A 23,959-nucleotide genomic window follows, 5' to 3' on the forward strand; every position below is an offset into this window, starting at 1 on the left:
TACGAACAAAACTTTCTATAAATGGAAAGTACAAAAGAGCCGGGCGTTACAGTCTCCCCTCGTTTAGGAAATTTCGTCCCGAAATTCTGGAAGACGTAGGGAAAAGATGAGGATACTTCGACTTCATATCCTTTTTGAGTTCCCAAGTAAATTCGGTGACACGTTTTCCTTCCCATCTAACCTTAACGATAGGAATTTTACTGCGCCTTAGTAACTTGACTTGTTGGTCCACGATTTCTATAGGTTTTTCCACAAAATGCATAGTTTCATTGATTTGAAGATCTTCGAGAGGAACTTGAAGTCCTTTATCAGCGAGACATTTCTTTAGGTTGGAGACGTGAAACGTTGGATGAACATTGCTGAGCTCTTGAGGTAAATCGAGTCGATAAGCCACCTTACCAATCCTTTCGAGTATCTTGAAAGGACCAACATAGCGAGGGGCAAGTTTTCCTTTTTTACCAAAACGAACCACTCCTTTCCAAGGGGACACCTTGAGTAGGACATGGTCCCCAACGTTGAATTCGATTGGTTTGCGTCTCTTGTCAGCATAACTCTTTTGACGACTTCGAGCCTTGAGTAGATTGTCATGGATTTGGAGAATCCTATCCGTTGCTTCTTGTATGATTTCAGGGCCAATAAAATGTTTGTCACCAATCTCGTGCCAGCTTAAAGGAGATCGGCATTTGCGATCATACAATGCCTCGAAAGGAGCCATTTGAATATTGGAGTGGTAGCCATTGTTGTACGAGAGCTCGATCAAAGGTAAATGCACATCCTAACTACCACCAAAGTCGATGACACAAGAACGGAGCATGTCCTCTAGGGTTTGGATAGTACGCTCAATCTGTCCATCCATTTGAGGATGAAAGGCCGTACTGAGATTCAAATGAGTACCCATAGCGGACTGAAAAGTTTGCAAGAGACGCGAAGTGAATCGACCATCACGATCAGAAATGATGTCGAGAGGAACACCATGATAGCGTATGACTTCATCGGTATAGATGCGAGCAAGGCGTTCAACCTTGAAATCTTCGCGAATAGGAATGAATTGAGCGGACTTAGTCAAACGATCGATGATCACCCAAATGCTATCGTAACCAGAAGGTGTACGAGGGAGTTTAGTTATGAAGTCCATCGCAATGCTATCCCATTTCCAAACGGGGATTTCAGGTTGTTCGAGTAGGCCAGAAGGTCGTTGATGCTCAGCTTTGACTTTCGAACAGGTAAGACACTTAGAAACGTACACGGCAATGTCTTTCTTCATACCGGGCCACCAATAGGATGTACGTAGATTATGGTACATCTTGTCAGCACCAGGATGAATCGAGTACTTAGATTTGTGTGCTTCGTTCATGATGAGATCACGAAGATTGTCACGATCTGGTATCTAGACGCGATCACTACAATAGAGGAGACCATCAGGTTTCGAAACGAGTTGACTTTCCGATGCTCCACGTATTTCTACAGACATGGAACCTTCGTTGATAGATGAGAACTGCACTTCACGAATGCGATTGTGAAGATCGCTCGAGATATGAAAACAACGAATAACATCTACATGAGCCTTACGACTAAGTGCGTCGGCCACGACATTCGCTTTACCAGGGTGATAGCGAATCTCGCAGTCATAATCGTTGAGTAATTCCACCCAACGTCACTGTCGCATATTGAGTTCTTTTTTGTCAAAGATGCGTTGTAGGCTCTTATGGTCAGTGAAAACCACACACTTAGTACCGTATAGGTAGTGTCGCCAAATCTTTAACACAAAAACAACTGCGCCAAGTTCGAGGTCGTGGGTAGTATAATTCTTCTCATGTATTTTGAGTTGACGAGAGGCATAAGCGTTGACCTTGTCTCGTTGCATGAGCACACAACCAAGACCATGATTTGAGGCATCACAATACACCACGAAATCATCATTCCCATCAGGGAGAGCGAGGATAGGAGCGTTGCAAAGCAAGTCCTTGAGAGTCTGAAAGGATTCCTCTTGCTCAGGACCCCAAGCAAAAGGTTTCTCTTTTTGAGTCAACGAGGTGAGAGGAACGGCGATTTTTGAAAAGTTCGAGATGAATCGACGGTAATAACCCGCCAATCCTAAGAAGGAACGGATTTCAGAGGGAGATTTAGGCGCGGTCCAATTCTTCACGGCTTCGATTTTTAAAGGGTCGACGTGGATTCCTTCTTCACTAACAACGTGTCCAAGGAATTGAACTTCTTTGATCCAAAACTCGCATTTAGAGAACTTAGCGTATAAACGTTCAACACGCAGGAGTTCGAGTATAAGGCGAAGATGACGCTCATGATCGGCTCGAGATTTAGAATAAATGAGAATATCGTCAATGAAGACGATCACGAATCGATCCAAGTAAGGCTTACAAATGCGATTCATGAGATCCATGAACACAGCGGGTGCGTTGGTCAAGCCAAAAGGCATAACCACGAACTCGTAATGTCCATAGCGAGTACGAAAAGCGGTTTTGGTAACGTCCTCTTCGAGGACTCGAAGTTGATGATAACCAGAATGAAGATCGATTTTAGAGAAGCAGGTAGCGCCTTGAAGTTGATCAAAGAGGTCGTCGATACGCGGAAGAGGGTAACGATTCTTGACGGTGAGTTTGTTGAGCTCACGATAGTCGATACACATGCAGAAAGAACCATCTTTCTTTTTAACGAACAGCACAGGAGCACCCCAAGGAGAGGTACTTGGACGAATGAAACCCTTATCAAGGAGTTCTTGAAGCTGAGTAGACAATTCTTGCATCTCGGAAGGTGCAAGACGATAAGGAGCCTTGGCAACAGGATTCGCACCAGGTATGAGGTCAATACGAAAATCAACGGATCGAGGTGGAGGAGGACCGGGTAAATCTTCAGAAAAGACGTCAGGGAAGTCGCGCACCACTGGAACATCACTTATACTCTTTCCCTTGCCCTTTTCTTCCACAACGTGGGCTAAAAAGGCAAAGTATTGTTTGCGTAAGTACTTGTTCGCTTGTGTGCAGGACATCAACTTTAGTCCCTTTGAAGGTCGGTCTCCATAAACGTGTAAAACGTCACCAGATGGAAGAGGTAAGCGAACGAACTTCTCGTGACATGCGATTTCGGCATGGTTCTTTTGGAGCCAATCCATGCTTATGATGACGTCGAAACTACCCAATTGCATGGGTATAAGATCGATAGAGAAAGCATGCTCGTTAAGAGTAAGACGGCAATCGAGGAGAATGGAATCGATTAAGATAGACTTGCCATTGGCGACTTCGACGGAAAACGACTTAGGTTGCTTAGAGCGTGCACAATTTAACAATGATTCGAATTCTAAGGACAAAAAGCTTTTGTCCGCACCAGTATCAAATAGTATCGAAGCATAAAGATGGTTAACAAGAAACGTACCATTAACGACGTCATTGTCGTTGCGCGCTTGATTTGCGTTTAAGTTGAAGGTGTCATGACCCCCGACCCACCCTGGACGGAATCGGGTGCCGTGAGTAGTCCCGTGGTACCGGTGATTATTTTTAAAAAATATTACAACGGAAATTTCATCAGGACCGTGAGTTAGGAAAAATATCAGAGTTTAGAAAACACCGGATTTTATTTATTAAATAGCTGGGATAAAACCCATATTTTACAATGGTAGCTTTAATATAAATAAATTTGATTTTATAAAACAAGATTTCTTAATTTGATTTAATTAATAAAATAAGCCACTTCTTGAAGTCCTTTAGTGCCGGATTCAATCCTTACTCCAATCTACTGTAATTACCTGAAACGTGTTTTAAAAAGGTTTTGTCAGCGGGAAATACTGAGTGAATCATTCATTTTACTGAAAACGACACATTTGTTATAATTCACAGTATTAAGAGCGATTACAATGTTTCTGATATCAAACCAACTACCCACAGTATTTGTCACACGACTCGTTTCGGTGATTGGGGTCATATCACTGTTGGGTCCGTTCACCCACAAGTGACGTAAATCACTTTTTAGGTCCGTTCACCTAAAAGTGTATCAGGATTTAGGTACGCCCACCTAAACTGATAAAAACAATAGTAATGTGCACAATACCCCACATACCGGCTGTAATTTGGTGATTACAAAGACTTAATCCCTGTAATTATAATTTTGGAAAATAATTTGGAGTATTGTAAAACAGTTGATAAAAAGAGAATGACTCACATTATAAGCATGCAATATTGAATTAACAAGCTTCCTGATTCAATTTCTTCTGAGAATTAGCATCTACTTTGATTGTAAGTGTATGGGTAGAGTTTAGTCTACTGATAAACCTGATAACCTAATTTAAACTATAATGCATACGAAAACTAGGCAATTAACTAATACAACATTTACGATAAACTCACGAGATTAAAACCCTCACAACGAATGACAGAGTCTACCCCGAGTTTGGGCGGCACTCAAACATCCTGTCGGAATCACGACTAATGACAAAGGATAACACTTAAACATCCTGTCGGATAGTTTCAGTCGATCGGATATTGAATCGTAGCAGCGATTGAGTTAATACCCGGTATCGTAGCAGTACCCCGATATCTTAAATTTGAATTGAGAGAATTCACTTTTGTGAATTGATTTTGACACAGATGAATAGCTTGTTAACCAAGCTATTTATAGCCGAAAATTGACCCCCTCGCGTGACGCGAGGGGTCCCATAGGGGTGCCGCGTGACGCGACGGGTCACGTTATTTGCTACGTATGTTTGGAGTTCAGCTGAATCGACGGAAATCAAAATTTTAAATTTTGACAGCAAATCATATGGATAATCATCGAGTAGGGAACACCCCCCTTGAGTTTTAGGGGCCCTGATCATGATTTTGATTGTTCTGAAAATTTTAGGAGTTGTGCAGGATTACTTGGGTGTCTTAACTAGGGTTTCCTATTGAGTAAATAAAATAATAGGTATGACTTTTGATGAGAGTTGTTTACAAAATAATAAATAATAGTTTTGGGTAACTCACAAAAAGAGAATAGTGAGAAAAGAGAGTGGACCCACTGTGTAACTTTAGGGTTCAACTAGAAAGGCTCCTGGTATAAATTTTGGGTATAACTTTTGGGTTATTTAAAAAAATATATGATGTACTCGTGGTAAGTATAGTACCCTTAAATCAACCTTGTCCCGATGTCCCGAGACAGAATCCCAACGAACTTAGTCGGGCAGAGCCCTGACATGTGTTATGGAACTCAGATCAATCGGAAAGGGTAGCGGTGATCGGGAGTTACAATACTTAAAACAGAGCAATATATTATTATTATTATGGGGTGAAATAATAAATAAAATATATATATAAATAGAGTGAAAGAGATCGAGATCTTATAAAAGAAAAGGGCTGAGCAACTTTAGAATGTTGAAGCCATCTTCTATTTATATTATAATTGGTTGGCTTTATGTTCACGCAAATCTCCTACAATTGGCCACGTACATTTTATAAATTTCTTACACGTATACATGCCTGTACACATGTTTGATTTTCATGTATATTGAATTGATTTTCATGCATATCTTGATTTTATTTATAATTTAATGTTCATGCATTTACTTTAGGTAATATAATTCATAAATTTATTTATTATTATATTTCATACGTAAATTTTAAGTTATGATTATTATTATGATTTATATATTATAATTAATTTAACTGCTTCACTTATTTGGCGCGTATAACTTCTAAAATATAACTTTTTATAAAATAATAAATATGTCTTTAGAATGAGAATATTTTTGTCTACATTTGGGTCTAAGTTTCATTAAAAATAGAGTAGGTTCAAAATACAATGTATTTTTATAATTTAATTATTTATGGTTCCTAGGCTTGTCTAGGAATTTCATATTTCTTACGGTCAACCTACCCGTAAGTTACCTGTCTAAAAATTTTTATAAACTTTTATTTTATTAGAAAGGGCACTCATATATAAGCCAATTAATTTTGATAAAATAGTGTTTAAAACTATTTAGGTTGAATATTTATATTAAAAATAAACTAGTTACTAGTTACTAGTGGTTAATAAATTTAACCAAACCTATAATTCTTTATATAAAAATAGGAATGTTACAGAAGGCGCGTCCACGAGGAGGCTTCTGCTGCTCTTGGATCCATTGAGGGCATTGGGGACGAAGATGATTGACATCCCCACATTTGAAACATGCCCTAGGTGGTCTTGCGTTTTGAGGGGCAGGCAGAGCTTGTTGAGCTTGAGGGGCTGAAGGAGCTGGAGGAGCCTGCTGGTAGAGGCGGCAAAAAGTGGTATCGTGCCCATAACGATGGCAACTGACACATCGGCGACACCTAGCATTGGCGGGATGATGGTAATTGCAAGTGGCACACTTGGGGTGAATCCCAGTGTACGGCTTGGGGGCATCACTAGGAGCAACAGGGTTCGGGTTAACAGGCGGCACAATCGTGTTGCAAACGGGGTTGGATTGCTTTCGCTTCTTCCCCCTATTGTTATTCGATTGTTGGGTAATTTGGTGGGCTGGCTTTGAAGAAACGGGGTTTGCGGCTTGCTTATCACGAACACGGTTGTTATTTAGGGAAGCGGCCAAGCGGTAAACAACTTCGATGCTATCGAGTTTGGCTGCCTCGATCGTATCGCGCATACTAGGGGGTAACCCATTGATATACTTGCTTTTCTTGCGTTCAGGTGTCATAACAAGGTGAGGGACAATGAAGCTGAGTTGTTTGAAACGGGTGGTGTAAGCTAAGTTATCATCACCAATCTGTTTTAAAACCCAAAATTCTTCTTCCAACTTTCGTTGCTCATGCGGAGGACAAAACTCATCCATCATCAGGGCCTTAATTTCTTCCCATGCCAACGCATATGCCAGTTCGTTCGAACGGATGTTCCTTTCGTTCGTCCACCATTCGAGAGCTCGGGCTTGGAATACCCCAGTCGCACTACGCGTTTTGAGCTCTTCGGGACAATCACTGTTGATGAACGTGACCTCTATGCTATCAAACCACTCGAGCATGGCGGTCACCCCATCATTTCCAGTGAATGGCTTGGGATTGCACGACGAAAAGTGCTTTAAGTTGAACGAGACGGGCTTGCGTACTTCAACCTTAGAGTCGACGGAAGAGTGAGGAGTTTTAGAAGCTCGGATCTCAGAAATGAACTTTGGAACGACGCGCGCAAATTGATCGGCCATGAAAGCCATCATCTTCTTTGTGGAGCGAGACTTTGACTTCTTAGACGCATTGGAGAGACGAGAAGACATCTAAGATTCAAAAGAACGAATGGGTGAGACTTGATCATAATGTTTGCTTAAGAAAATTGTTTTCATGAAATAGTTCACATAGCATAAAGTGTCACATAGCATAAGTGTTCAATTTGATTCACATAGCATAACAGGTTAAAACGTCTCATATAGCATAATCATGAGTTTCACATAGTATAACATGAATAAATGAAAGCATTGTAAATTTAGTTTGTTCATGAGGGGTTATTATTGTTTGTGATTGCGATAACGTGCAAAATGATTAAAACGACATTTGGAAATGAACGAACGTTCAAGTATAAAATCACATATAAATTGAGATACATAAAAGAGAGGCTCAATAAAACATTGGATTGTTTCGGGTAGAGAAACGTCGACTATTCCAAAGTGGGTCGAAAGTTCTTTCGAATTAGAGATATTGTGCTTTGGCCTATAAGTAAGATACTCTCGTCGAGAAGCGATTAATGGTATCTTACCCTTCCGGTTACTACACATCTCTAAATGATTGAAACATTCGGGACTTTGGCGAGAATAAAAATCAAGGAATGGGACTTAATCGACGAGATGCGGGTTTCACCCCTAACTTGACGATTTCGTACCCTAAATGTGGTTGGTACTCGTCGATCAAAAATAAAATTTTTGACACTTTGACGAGGGTCCACTAGAGTTGAAATGGAAATTACCATTAAGTTGTGGATGTCACTCCTAGCTTAATGGTGAAATTTCGTGCAAAAATAGATTGAAGGTAGGATGAGAGTCTTTTACCAAATTGTGGGTTTCACGCCTATTTTGGTAAATTCTTCTCGTTGATGTTACAAGAGTATAAAAATAGCATAAGTGTATTCGTGTTAGCCTTAGGAAAGGCATATAACTTTAATCGACAAGAAGTATAGCTAGGAAGCATGCTTGGTAGAGTACAAAAGTTTTAAACAACAAATAAGAGGCAAAATTCCTAGAACTATAGATTAGGGCAAAAGCATGGCAATTTTCCTAATTCCCTATAGTTATGGCTCTGATACCAATCTGTCACACCCCAACCAATGGCGGAAACATCGGGATGAGACGAAGTGTGTATAGATTGCTAGAGACTTCATAACACTATGTGACAATATTTTAATTAAATTCAAATTTCATTGCAATACTAAATTGTCATACAAGATTCAAATAGAAATAACAACATTGATTCAAATTGTAACATAACAACAAAAGATAGATTAATCTAGGTGTGTATCTAGTCCACCCTAAATCTCGTTTCATCTTGAAGTATCACCTCAACAATTAACCTGCAACATGTATTAAAATAGAGTTCAATGCAAAAGCAAAGGCGAGTATACAAGTTTGACTAGAATAAAACTCATATCCAACATGTTACATAATGAATAAATTTACTAGCAATGCAATTTTTGGCGTACAATATGATCAAACCCAAGAATACAACGCATAACAAGCCTAATCCCAAAAGTTTAGCGGGATGGTAAAGTTTAACTTAACAATACCCACAAGAATAACGGGTGGGGCGTCAATCCTATAGCGCTATAATTGTTAAGGTGGGCTAGCAAAGTTAATGAGCATATAACGTTCCAAATCATTCATAGAGCATACAAGCAAAGCAAATATTCACAATAGTTTCATGTCTCGTTCATAGATAGAGTATGTTTTGTTTAAGCATAAAAGTTGTTTTGAATAGGCATACATGTTGCATTCCAAAGTGTAAAGGGGAAAAAGGGATCAAGTATACTCACGGTTTACAAGTCTTGACTTGAAGATCCGGGAGTAAGTTTGGTGGATGATTTAGCTTGGAGCACCTAGTCCTTCTACACGAGGAAACGTAGGTGTGTGAGTTTGGCGTTTACGGAAGATTAAGAATATGGAATAACTTAGCATAAAGAAAATATGTATATAAAAATAATCATCTTTTAAACCTTATAACCATCATATGACACTAGGTAACCAATATGGTTATTTAATGTTTTTTCATGGGTAGTAAACCCATTAGAATCATATTAAGGTTTAGGCCTTGGATGATGTTCTACTTCTTTAACATATAAACATAAGTTTAACATCAAAGGTTCGAATAGGTATGTGCTTATATTTAGCATTATATATTATTTAGGTCCAATATTTCAAGTAGGAGGTAGGAGATTAAATCTCCATTTAGGCACCTCTAGTTACAAGGATGTCATGGATGGGGTAGGAAGACTAAGCTTCCATTTAGGCACCCCTTTGATGTTCACCACTACACTTGATGTAAAAACAATCAAGGATGGTCATGAACTAAGGTTAGTACAAGTATGTAAATGAACTAAGCTAAGAGAAATCATCAAATCATGTGAGGATTGTATGTTTGGACAACCCAAGTTGTTCCATAATCACTCATGTATCAAAGTCTAAGTTTGACATGACTTGTGGGTTAGATCCCTAAACAAAACACCATGTTTATGAGGTTTAATCCTCTGATTTTTAAGTGTCTCAACCTTGTTTTTACGCTTAACCAACCATGAAAAGTGTTGTAAGCATTAGGACATAGGTTTGAGATGAGTAGACTCAAGTTTGATAAGAAATAACAAGTCTTTGAATAATATAAAACAAAACAGAAAGTTTTGGTCCTTTTTAGGGCAAATCCAAGCATGATTCTTCCAAGGAAAAACCAAGGATTCAAACCCAAGGACATAACAAAGCATTAGGAAGAAGAACCAAGTGATTTGGTTGAGAAATGAGCAAGTTACACTCACTTTTGTAAAGCTTCACGAATCTGTCCAAAACTCAGATTCTCAGCTGATTAGAGAGTAGTTTAGTGAAGATTTAGGAGTTGTGAAAGTGTAAAAAGGGTTGGAGAAGGTGGGTATTTATAATGGAAGAGTTATAAGGTGATTGGAGGTGATTAGAGGTGTATTAAAGGTGATTGGGTGAGTTGGATTAATGGGATTTCGTGCACAAAGCTGGAAGAAACACACATTCTGCCGAAACAAGGGGCTCGCGTGACGCCAAGCCCCCTCGCGTCACGCAGCGGGTAGGGTTTCTCCAACTTTCGTTTTTGTTACACTTAGGCCCCTGAAGTTTATATTTGATTCTTTTAGGTGCAAGTTTGAGAGTTTAGGGGCTTGTTTTGATATAAAAGCATGGTATAAGGTGAAATCAAGTACGACGATCATCATCAAAGTATAATCAAGCGTATAAATGTCATAACCAAGTATCGTTATCGTTCAAAACACGTTTAATGCATAAGTTAAGTTTAATTACAAGTTTAGCACATGGTTTCGAAGAATAACGTTCAAGCACAAATTGATTCACCAATCGAACATACGAGCATAATTAGAGTGCGTACAACATAAATGTAACAAAATACAAGTTTCATTAATGATCCAAGTTTCGGTTTAACAATGATTACAAAGAAGGGAACGATTACAAGAATACAAGGTTTCCAAAAATAGAAATACGAACAAAACTTTCTATAAATGGAAAGTACAAAAGAGTCGGGCGTTACACAAATTGCCCATTATAATCAATAACAAGTGCCTTAGAATCTTAGATATAATAGCCTAAGTTTATGACGAATAATCATGACTTGATTACTATCATGAAATCAGTCATGTTCTCATATATATATATATATATATATATATATATGGTAAGGTTCCAGAGTGAACAACATTCCAAGAGTGAACTGCGTGAACAGATCTGGACCCTTGATTTCCTTTTTAGTTGTTAAGGGTAGGATTGTAATTATATAAAAAATTAGATTTAAATCATTATTTTAATAATTGAATTAAATTACATCTTTCCTATTTTAAATTCATTATCCACATTATGTTTTATTTATTAATAAGATAATTATCAAAACAAACAATAAATCACCAGATTTCAATTTTAATTTTTATTTCAGATTTCATCACAAGAATTCAAATTTTGATTTTTAAGATGCACATAATCTTCATATTTCAACGGTATACACATGTGTACTTGGATATAAATAGAACAATACACATGTGTACTCAGCATCGTACATATGTGTAATTAGCTACATAATACATACATTGAAACAATACCTGTAAAACTATTTTATATTTAACAAATTACAAGTTCCATAATGTTTTCCAAACCAAACAAAAAAACATATAATTACAAGTTCTAGTTTCGTAAAAACAATAAACCCAATATAATCGAAAAAACAAAAATCATAATCTTTTACAACTATTTGCCACGCTGTATGCTGAATCATCCTTATCGACCAAGCAAGCAAACATATGTGAATCATCCTTATCGACCTCATACGTGAATAATCCTTATCGACCTTCCATCTCCACTTTTCTCGTTAACGACATCTCCTATAATAGAACAAAAAAAACTCAGCAACTAATACTTTGCATAATTCACAAGTGTACATTAACAACTTTACACATTCAATACACAAAAAATTCTGAGATATCACAAAAACAGATGTTATACACATGTGTACATCGCGTTAAAATAAGAATACACATGTGTACATCGCGTTAAAAACAGAGCAAAATCAGAATACACATGTGTACATCGCGTTAAAACCAGAGCAAAATAAAAAAAATTGAGCAAAAAAAAAACTCAGCAACTAATACTTTGCATAAATCACAAGTGTATATCAACAACTTTACACATTCAATACATAAAAAAATATAAGATATCACAAAAAACAGTCGCTATACACATGTGTACATCGCACTAAAAACAGAACAAAATCGGAATATACATGTGTACATCGCATTTAAAACAGAGCAAAATAAAAAAATGAACTCCAAAAAACGCTAAACAACTTAACAATAATAACAATCTTCAGAACCTCAATCAAAACAATAATAATTTTCAATATCAAACAATGAAAAATTGCAAACTTTTTTTTTTTCAATAATCAAACTCATAACAATCTTTAGAACCTCAATCAAACAATAACAATATTAATTTCATAGTCACATTCTATGTAAAAAGTATTTGACCCTACCTTATCAATATTCTTCATTTCATAGTCACCTTCCTATATGTAGTAATTAAATTAAAAAAAAATGAGATGCTTAAATGAGAAAAACAAAATAATGACTACACAGATGCAGAAAAGTAGAATATAATTACACAAACGACGTAATTAAAATAATTATACTACAAAACAAAAACATGTTAATATTTGGATTAATTCCGACTGTTAGAGTTTTACTTTTTACCACTATGGCAAAAATATCATAATATTATTAATTAACGATTCATACACCACATAACAACACAACACCGCACAGTACGATACTTTACAGATCCGTTAAAAAAATTTACAAGCAGAATCTGATGAACACAATCAGTGGATCGATCGAATGAGGCGGATGTGTGGCAGCGGATTGACGCTGAATCAACTCAGATCTGAAAACGATCCGGCGAAAATCAATGTCGGCGATGAACCGGACCAAATTCGAAGCCTGATTTTGCGATTCGGCAGTTTGTTCTTCATCGAGATCCGGCGATGAAACGACGATGTTCCGGCGATTCAGTCATCGGCAGTTGTTCTTCATCAATTAAGATACGTTTTCAGAGGATACGAGAGCATACAACTAGATACTCGAGTCTGGCTTATGTATCGTTTATCATATCACACAAAACATTAGCCATGATTGATACATACCAGAACAAACGAATTCTCCCATTATAATTTTGATTTTTTTTCAAAGAAAAGATAACAGAAAAGACGTCGCACAAGAAACATGATCTAATACAGCAAAAAAAAGAATTTTCAAAAAGTTTGTTTGTATTTGGCAATTACATGCTGGCATTTTCAACATATTCATTACATTTTCAAGAAGTTCATCGTTTTGTGACACGATTATCTTAATTTCGCAAAGAGAGATGATTGTGGTGATTTGTGTGATTAGATTTTAATATAATGGAAACAATTTAGGTTTCCTGTTTTAATTCTTTTTTATTGTGTAATTACACATATACCCTTTTTGTATTCAATTAAATGGAAAAAATTAACCAATTAATTACCATCACGCCACTCATTTAAATTTCAAGATCATAAAAATCAAGGGCCCAGATTAGTTCACGCAGTTCACTTTGGAGAAATTGTTCACGTTTGAACCTAATCCTATATATATATATATATAAGTATATTTATAATATCATCCTAAAACTAGGTCCAATCATAGATAACATGTAGTATCATGTAAGTCAAGCATGGAGGTTGAATCCTCATTGTATGATTCACCACTACACAAAGCATCACAAGGACAGTTCGGAGGGTCATGAATAACAAGAATAGATCTAACTATTGTACGCTCAAGTGACCAAGTACTCTCTAACCCGGGTGTGCCAACACATCATGAAAAAAGTTAACAAAGTGATGGAGGCTAGACGAGGCTAAGGTACTTTGATACTAGTAAATCACTTGAGTGTTTATACACAAGACTCAAAATGAAGGAGTGGAACTAGTGTTGGAAAGCCCAAGCTCCCATTGTTCACACTTCACAAGTCACAAGTTCATCATATGAAAGATGACGACTTGTGCTTGCTTTCATCACTTGATTTTGTTATGTATAAACAGAATTATAAAGAGTTGATTTCGATTTTGTAGCTGTAAGTAGTTTTACTCTTTGTATTTAAAAGCATTTAAGCATTTTCGAGTATTTGGATAAAGAAAAGTGCTAACAGCTTATTTCAGTGAAATAAGTTGTTACCGTTTAGCAGTTTCGATTCCTTACTTCAAACCCTTAAAGGTGAAATCAACTGACGATCTGATCATTCAGATTCTTACCCACAGAAATGGAGATCAGCGCAAAAAGATTCGAGAGACATATCATGAAACACTTGGCGAAGATCTTCTTAGAGATTTGGACTCTGAGCTTTCAAGTGATTTTCAGGTTACTTGAGTTTCTATTTTGATTTTTTTTACCAAAACGACCTATATCCTATACTTATATGTATTTCACTTTTTGTAAACAACATGCAGTGTTGTTGTGGACACTGGAGCCAGCTGAGTGTGACGTGTATTTAGTTAACCAAGCGACAAAGAAACTGACTGTAAGCAATTGGGTAATCATGGAAGCTACATGCACTAGATCTTCCCACTGGTGATTTCAGAAAGGTATTATCTATATTCTATAGGTTTCTACACAACATAATGTGTGATACATGGTCGATTTGAATTGTCTTTGACACTTTTACCATGGTTTTGAAAATAAGATTGGGTTTACTCAAATGGGTCATATAGGTAAAGTTATCCAAAGGGTCTAAACTTGTCAAAAGCCTACTCTACAGTTCTACAACCTTTTAAATCTTTTTATTCTACAATTTATATATTGAACAACTTTAAATAGTGCTTCGGTATAGTTTTGAAATTTGTTGTGTATGTTGTGTTTTATGTATAGTGATGATGACCTGATCTAGATTCTTACAACCAGAAGCAAATCTCAGCTCAATGCAACATTCAACCAATACAACAATCAATTTGGAAACGCCATCACCAAGGTAATATTATTTATTAGTGTCATTATCGTATAGAACGAGTCAAATGGGTTAAAAGTTAATTCATACAACCTTTTAAGTGGTGATAGAGTTAAACTTTTATTTATAATATTGTTTTTTATTATCATGTTAATTATAACCTATTTAGCAACATTGCAGGATTTCAAAGTTGATCCAGAAAATGAATATCTAAAACTTTTAAGTTCAACTATCAAGTGCTTGAGCGTTCCAGAAAATACTACGAGAAGGTTCTCCGGTTGGCGATCAATAAACTTTGGATAGATGAAAGGCTCTGACACGCGTTGTTGTCACGCGTGCTGAGGTCGACCTGCAGCGTATTGCTGAAGAGTACAAAAGAAGGAACAGCGTGCCTTTGGCAATTACCCATTGATTGGCTAATGTTTTTATTTTTGTCTTAAATCAGAGTTCAAATGCATCAACACCCAAGATTTGTGAGAATAACTCATGACTAATTTAATATTAATCAAACGAAAAACTAAACTAAAACTACAATATCTATACACGTATCTATATGTTCTATTAATATGTGTTATTCATGGTTTTCTAAGAAACGACTCGTGTTTGCACACGGGTCTTACCGCTAGTACTATATAATAAAAGAAACCATTTGGAGGACATTTATCATCATATTAGGCCATGTCTTTTTGATAATTATTATTTTAGTTTAATCTCTTCTATTCTAAATTATAATTACCACGTGACAATATGTCATTCTCCCGCAAATATTTTTTATTTAAATTACAATGATTCTAGATTTCTTATAAATTAATTATTTAAAAAAAAAACTATAATAGTATGGTAGTTTGAAAGTGTGAATTATAATATGTTTTTCACAAAATAATTTTTATTTAAATTATTATGATTCCAGATTTCTCGTAAAATTATTTATATAAAAAAACTATAATAGTATGGTAGATCGAAGTGTGAATTATAAACTGTTTTTTATTTATCTCATTCTCCCACATATAATTTTTATTTAAATCATAACGATTCCAAATTTCTTATACAATTATTTATTTAAAAAAACTATAATAATATGGTAGATACAATAATAAATTTAAATTCGAACCATGATTTTGCAATGGGAGTGGTTAATCACTTTTAAAGCGGGTTGAGGGTTGATTAGTCTGAGCAAGTGATTGAAACTTGTGAGATGATTAATAAGTACGTCTACTTGTCTTATTGTATTATGCGAATTAAAAAAAAATTATTATTTAACCCGTGTAATACATAGGACTATAATTTAATACATTGAATTAACATAATAAATTATTAAGTTTATAAAGGCTTTACATGATTGGATAGAGTCGAGTGGAGGGTATAACCTTTTCAGGGATAAATCATCAATCATCCTATAATTGAGGGACTAAAAACGTAACATTTTCTTTCCAATCTATCTTTCACCTGACATATATAATCACCAAAAAAACCTGCTAGTCTCTTCTGTGGTTTTAGAGAGAGAAAGTAGAGGATAAGGACAGCACAGAGCTTCATTAATGGTTTCTTTCATCATGTAAATCAAATCATCCGATTACCACAGGTACGTACATCATTTCCCCCCAATCATTTCACCAAATCTAGGTCAATTCTTTAACATTTGCCTTCTTATTTGCTCTGAATCTAACCCTTATTATTATTATGGTGGAATGATAATAATATAGTATGGATCCGAATCGGAAAAGACCCAAAACGGCTCACCGAGTTGACTCGGTCCACGTCGGTGTTAAACAGTCTCAGTCGACTCAGTTGTTTCCGTTTTCGGACGAGGTAGGTTTAGCCCTAAATGGCTCTCAAACGGTTGACCGAGTTGACTCGTCCGAGTCGACTCAGCTATGTTCGTTTCCGGACGCCCTAAATGGCTCTCACATGGTTGACCGAGTTGACTCGGCCGGTGAGTGGACTCAGTCGAGTCGGTTTCCGGATGAGGTGTTGGAGAGAGTTCTAGCCCTAATTGACTCTCACAAGGACCGTAGCTCGGTGTCACTGGTGTGTAAGGACTGGTACAACGCGGAACGGTGGAGCCGGAGGCATGTGTTTATCGGTAACTGCTACTCGGTGTCACCGGAGATTGTGGCGGCTAGGTTTCCAAGAATCCGGAGCGTGACTCTGAAGGGGAAACCGAGGTTTTCGGATTTTAATTTGGTACCGGAGGATTGGGGAGCTGATGTGCAGCCATGGCTGAGTGCTTTCTCAACCGCGTATCCGTTCCTAGAGGAGCTCCGGTTGAAGCGAATGGCGGTTAGCGACGAGAGTTTGGAGTTTTTAGCGACCAAGTTTCATGGTTTTAAAGCTCTGTCACTGTTGAGCTGTGATGGGTTTAGTACTGATGGATTGAAAGCTATTGCCACTCATTGCAAGTAAGATCTTATTTTAATTTCCCATATTTGCATCTTGTTTTGACTTTAGATAATTACATCAAACTTTATTATTATTATTATTATTGTTATTATTCTTGAATTTGTTGCTATTTTGTTGGAAAATTGAGAATCTTGATAATGTTTATATAGTAAAGTTAATCATAACTATCATTACTGTTTATATATAATTAATGAGGAACATTGGGTATGATATATGCTGAAAAAAATATATATATCTTTCTTCTGATTATGGCCAAACATTTTCCCTGATAAGGTACACTTTTTTTTTTTTGCATATGGGTCATGTTTTTTTTTACTTGTTTCCATGGATAACAAGTTGAAAGCGGTGTACAATGTTTAATGCATAAGGTACAACCCGGTTTCGAGAATTAGTGAATGTTTAGGTTTGTTTGGGTTGAGTGGAAACTGAGGTGGTGCTACTTTATTGTTTCTTTTTCTTCACCTTTTCTTTGGTTGCTTTCTTGATTGTGACATTTGACCTATTTAATGGGCTGCATGTTCTTGATGTCATTCTCTACAGAAAAATCTATAAATTGGATAATGATGTTTACTATTTGATTTGAGATTTATTATTATACTACTAAATAAATAAATGAGTGATTTATTTCCAATGATAAAGTTAAATTACTTATTGTCTTATTTACTACTCTGTGATTTAATCCAATCCGATTTTCATTTCAAGAACAGTCTAATTTTTTCATTAAAATGTTATTTTCCCCCTTTTATCTATTATTTTTTGATAATCAGAAATTTGAAAAACACTTGAATGCTTAATAATTTTGTTATCACAAGTTCAAAAAGAATAAACACAGTCACTGCTTTATACTGCCCGTTTTATTACAGCCGACGAGTATTTAATTCACATGTATATTTAAAAGGTGTATTCGAACACTAAGGGGGGGCGTTTGGTTGATGGGATATCTTGGTTTAAAAAAGCGCGAAGCGCTCCGAAGCGTTTTGGTTCCAAAAGCTTTAAGTGAAGCTTCAAGCGCGAAGCGAGAGCTTCACGTATACGAAGCGCTCAAAATAAAAAAAAAATATTGTACACATCAATATGACCTATTCTACTTGTTAATCAATAACAAACACAAAAACATGATTAAAAAACACACTTAACACATAAAAAACATAGTTAAAACATAAATTAAAGTCGAAACACACTTGAAACATAAACATAAAACATAAATTAAAGTCGAAACACACTTAAAACATAAACATAAAAATAGTCTTTAATCAATAATCATCATAATCAAGACTGTTGGGCTTAAAAAATGGCCCAAATGTGACCTGATTGGGCTGAAGCGTCGCTTCAAACCATCATCGCTTCGCGCTTAAAGCTCGCTTCACAGCGCTTCACGTAATGTAACGCTTCAGACCAAAAAAAGCGATGTTTCCAGCGCTTTAGTGCTTCACGCTTAAAGCTCGCTTTAAGTTTAAGCGCGCTTTTTTAAACACAGTGGGATATAATGGATTTATATGGGATTTGAAACTGTATCATGTCTTAGTGTGGTATAAGAGATTTTGAAATCCTTCTGTCTGGATGCATAATATTCTAATTTGATATTTAAAATTTGATCGATAATATTCCAATACTTTTTGATATTTTTATTTAACGTATTAAATTTTTATTTAAAAGTTATTCTTTAGTATGTTAAATAATATCTCATTTCGATACTAGTTTACGTATTCAAGAATGTTATAAGTAAAAAGTTACAAATGGTTTTGTGTTAGATATTATATTGAATTGAATTGAATTTAATTTATTAATGATGTTATAATAATGTATAGGAAGTTGACAGAATTGGATATCCAAGAGAATGGAATCGATGATCTTGGGGGGCATTGGTTAAGTTGTTTTCCGGAAAGCTTAACTTCATTAGAAATTCTAAACTTTGCAAGCTTAAACAGCGAAGTTAGTTTCGATGCCCTTGAAAAGCTGGTTGCTAGATGCAAATCATTAAGGGTTTTGAAAGTAAACCGGAATATAAGTTTAGATCAACTGCAAAAGCTTCTTTCACATTGTCCACAGTTGACGGAACTTGGTACTGGAACCTTTATGCAAGAACTCATCTCAGGTCCCGTCGCTGAGTTCAAGAATATGTTTAGTAACTGTAGAAATTTAATCACTCTTTCGGGTTTATGGGATGCTACTCCGTTTTATCTTCCAGTTATTTATCCCGCATGTGCTAGTTTGACTTTTTTGAATCTCAGTTATGCAACTTTACGTAGCGATGAACTCGCCAATCTTCTTTCCCACTGCAAAACTCTTCGTCGCCTCTGGGTAAGTAAGTAAGTAGCTTTATTTTTATTGTTACTATTACTATTATTATTATTTATTACTTTTTATAGCCTTTTGGAACTGATTATCTGATTGGATGTAACTTATTCATACAGACTGCAACAAAAATGATTTTACAAGGGTAAAATAAAAGGGGATAAGTTCATATATCTTACTCAAAACTTGATAATATCATATTTACCCAGTAAAAAACCTTAATAATAAATATAAGAGTAAATTGCCATTTTAGTCCCTGAGTTTTTGTCCAAATTGCCATTTTAGTCCAAATAGTTTTTTTTTTCCTCCTTTGGGTCCTCGAGTTTTCCTTTTTCTTGCCATTTTGATCACATTGCCTAACTTAGTCTAAAAACCAGGTTATATCAGGGGTATTTTTGGCATTAAATTATTATGAGGTTTATAAATTATGTTGTAAACTGCCCCTGGTTATCATGACACAAGTTATGCCAAAAATACCCCTGGTTATAACCAGATTTTTGGACTGAGTTAGGCAATGTGATCAAAATGGCAAGAAAATGGAGAAGTCAGGGACCCAGAGGAGAAAAAAAACTATTTGGATTAAAATGGCAATTTGGACCAAACCTCAGGGACTAAAATGGCAATTTACTCTAAATATAACCATTTTCAAATTTATTACATTTATAATCTTCTCTTAAAACCTGCACCAAGATAGGAGAGTTTGGAGTGTAAGGTGAAAGAAGATTATAATGGTCGTATTATAAATTGTATTTGATGAGTTTGGTAATTATGAAATTTTAAGTGTTTTGAATGGGTAATTGATATTATTAATTATTTGAGTAAAGTACACAGATTGTCCCTATGGTTTACCAATATTTTGGATTTGGTCCTTAGCTTTCCAAAATTACGCAGTTGGGTCCTAGTGGTTTGCACTTTGTAACGTATTTAGTCCCCAGCTTTGCCAAAAGTCACATGGATGGTCCTTGTGGTTTGCACTTTGTAATGCATGTAGTCCCTAACTTGGACTAGTTGAAACCTTAAGATGTTTTGGCTGGGGACTAAATGCATTACAAAGTGCAAACCACATGGACCATTTGTGTACTTTTGAAATTCCACGGACCAAATCTAAAGTTTTGGTAAACTACAAGGACCATCCGTGTACTTTTCTCTAATTATTTTGGGTGGGTAAATATGATAATGCAAGTTTTCAAGGGTAAACAAACTAGCTTGTTAATATTGACTAGATTTACCACCCGCCGCAACGCGGCAGGGGTGTAAAACCATGCCGAATAGCATTAATGCCACATCACCGTCAACGACAACCAATACTGAAGTTACGGTGTGTTAATGCGAATAAATTAGACTGTAACTTAAAACATAGAAAATATTTAGGACCCCGCGCATTGTAACGAACCTGTCAAACGGGAAAAAAATGGGCGACGTAAAAACGTTGAACCACACACGCACGTTGAGCCGTGCTAACTCGCAAAATCTAGTACGAAGAGTAAAACGAAACGTTATAACGTTGAACTACACACGCGTTATGCCGTGTTAACTCGCAAAATTTGAAATGAAACGTAAAACGAAAAATCTGCGAAATATGAAAAGTGTGGGGGACCAAAGTTAAGTAAAAAAGTTGTGAGGTTAAACTGCAATAGATGAAAACTTTTGGGTTAAAAGTAAAAGGTCAAATAGATTTGGGTTAAAAGTGTAATATCAAAATTTTATTTTGAAAATTACTTATATGCCTAATTTATAGTTTGTTAACTATTTTGGCTGTGCCAAAATAAAATTACTTCTTTACCCTTCTATCTATTTATCTGATTTGATAGCCTTTTATTTCCATTTACTTGGTCTTTGTTGTAAATAAACTATCTTAATTGCAAAACTCCAAAAATAGTATACATTATTCAAGTATATGATGAAGTAATAGAAGCTTTTTCGGGTATAGCTTCTTGATACTGTAGGTGACAAGGGTCTAGAAGCGGTTGGATCCTGCTGCCCGTTACTTGAAGAACTGCGAGTCTTCCCAGCTGACCCGTTTGACCAAGAAATCCTACTTGGCGTGACTGAATCAGGGTTTGTGTCTGTTTCTCGTGGCTGCCCGAAGCTCCGTTATGTCCTCTACTTCTGTCGCCAGATGACAAATGCTGCTGTAGCCACTATTGCCCGAAACTGCCCGGATTTCACTCACTTCCGTCTCTGCATAATGAACCCAGGCCAACCAGATTATCTGACCAAGGAGCCAATGGATGAAGCTTTCGGTGCCATTGTGAAAACTTGTACGAAGCTTCAGCGGCTCGCGATATCCGGTCTGTTAACCGACCGGACGTTCGAGTACATCGGGAAATACGCGAAAAACCTGGAAACACTTTCTGTGGCTTTTGCAGGAAGTAGTGATTTGGGGATGGAGTATGTATTACAAGGCTGCCAGAAACTAAGGAAGCTCGAGATACGCGACTGCCCGTTTGGAAACGCTGCGTTGCTTTCGGGTTTGACCAAATACGAGTCAATGCGATCCCTGTGGATGTCGGCTTGCAATGTGACTATGAACGCATGTAGGGTGTTGGCTAAAGAAAGACCGAGGTTAAACGTTGAGGTCATGAGAGATGAGGAAGGTGGTGATGATAGCCAGGCTCATAAAGTTTACGTTTATCGAACCGTTGCTGGGCCGCGTAGGGATGCACCACCATTTGTTCTCACCCTTTAGATGTTAATCTGAATCTGGGAATTTGATGGGTGCAAATGATGAATAAGATGTATATACGTCAGTCAGACTCGTGATCAGGGGTAAAATTGGTATTGATAAGATTCGTAGTTTCAACGGGTAGTCGGGTGAAGACGAAGATGATGATGATGATGATGATGAACATCATGCATCATAGGCTTCTTCTTTCTGATTTATATTGTTAGAATTCAAAATCTGTGTGTGTAAGTAGGTATCTTGTTCAACTGAAGTTTAAATTCAGAATTTATGTCCGAAAGTCATCTACTTTCTGGCCAGATTTGGTTGTTCCAGGGATATTTAAAGGTTGTTTAGATGTTGGTTTTAAATTCGGTTACGTGATATTGAATAATCAGAATCAGATAATCTGTTGTAATAAAAATAGACCGTTGAATATACATCTGGTGTGCTTATGTGGTAATGTTGTTTTATATGCTCTTTTTTTTTTCAAGTCTGTTAGTTTTCTAATGATGTAATTTAGGTGTTTGATACAAGATTGGGAGAGAGATTGTATATGTTCATTTCCTACATGTGTGGAAAGATTTTAAAATTTTATGTACAAAAATAATTATGAACTAAAACACCTATAAAATAAGAAGAGCTAGATCAATGGAGTGGAAGGCTTTTTAACTATTTATATTTATATTTTACTTTATTTTCTAATTAATCAACGATAATGGTAAAAGGTATTGAAGAACAAATATCAGAATGTATGATAATCCTTGGCTTTGAACGCTTTGAGAATCGTGGATCAACGACATTTGCAAAATGATTCTCTTTATAACTACCATCCAGTGTGAGAATAAGTATCAGCTTCTTAAGAATTAATAAAAGGAATAGAGAATGCCTTTATCAAGGAATATATATGGATAGAGAACCCAAGATTTTCCATCTTCTTGTATCTACAAGACAATGCCGTCTCATTTTCAAACTGATAAAAGATGTCTTTCCTTTTATCTATTAAACCACGCAGGCCTAAATGTATAAATATTTTTAATGACACCCGGTTTGACAAAGAGTTACGAAAATTCTGAAATTAATCTGGGTATACCTCTTCATTACAATGTTTTCTGAAATTAATCTGGGTATACCTCTTCATTACAATGTTTATAAATATTTCAATATGCAAATACGTATGATCACTGAAATGAATCCGGGTATACCTCTTCATTACAATGTTAATAAATATTTCAATATACAAATATGTATGTACAAAACCAGTGGTGAAGCTTGAGATTTCCGACCGGGGGATCGAAAACGTATATACCCAAAAATTTCTATAAAACCAGGGGGTCAAAAACGTGTATACCCAAAAAATTTAAATACAAAAACTAAATACTCTATACTACTGAGCGAAAAGTTTGGGGGGTCTGTTAGGATCGGAGGCTCTTATGATTGTGTTTGTTTGTATAAATTGATCAGTCAGAGAATATTTAAACAGTGAAAAGTGCAGCGGAAATGGATACAAACTTTGTAAACACAATCAAAGAGGAAAATAGTTTGATAAACAAATGCTTTTCATTAAGTTGAATGATTGAAATACAAAGCAAATGATTACAGCATGTTTACAGAACTAAGCTCCCCCTCAGACTGATACCCCAAGGTTGGTTGCACAAGATGAAAGGATTGGTCTGGAGAAGAAGAATCTACTCAGTCAATCAAATGTAATAGTACAGGGTACTGCTCCATTTATAGGCAAACCAAACCACTGAAGCATCTCAGCTGACGTCACCATGATAGTGACATCTAACATACTAACAACCTATATACATTGTTCTAAACAAACTACTGATATGCAACATCTGATTATTAGTACAATACAAAACAAGAGATAACAACTGCTTCACGTTCCACTGTTGTATCCTGAGCACTGATGTTGA

The 23,959-nt window shown here is 36.1% G+C and overlaps 1 protein-coding gene across 1 annotated transcript; it reads left to right on the forward strand.

Annotated features, from left to right (window-relative positions):
- The first annotated feature begins 16,030 nt into the window (after nucleotides 1-16,030).
- Nucleotides 16,031-22,500, forward strand: LOC110940824 (protein TRANSPORT INHIBITOR RESPONSE 1). Its single transcript, XM_022182397.2, has 4 exons — nucleotides 16,031-16,262; nucleotides 16,384-17,079; nucleotides 18,889-19,381; nucleotides 21,306-22,500. Exons 2-4 carry the CDS (start codon nucleotides 16,385-16,387, stop codon nucleotides 22,062-22,064), a joined length of 1,947 nt encoding a protein of 648 aa, XP_022038089.1. The 5' UTR covers nucleotides 16,031-16,262; nucleotide 16,384; the 3' UTR covers nucleotides 22,065-22,500.
- The last annotated feature ends 1,459 nt before the right edge of the window (nucleotides 22,501-23,959 follow it).

The sequence above is a fragment of the Helianthus annuus genome, chromosome 17, assembly GCF_002127325.2.
Source record: "Helianthus annuus cultivar XRQ/B chromosome 17, HanXRQr2.0-SUNRISE, whole genome shotgun sequence".
NCBI classification, from domain to species: Eukaryota; Viridiplantae; Streptophyta; class Magnoliopsida; order Asterales; family Asteraceae; genus Helianthus; species Helianthus annuus.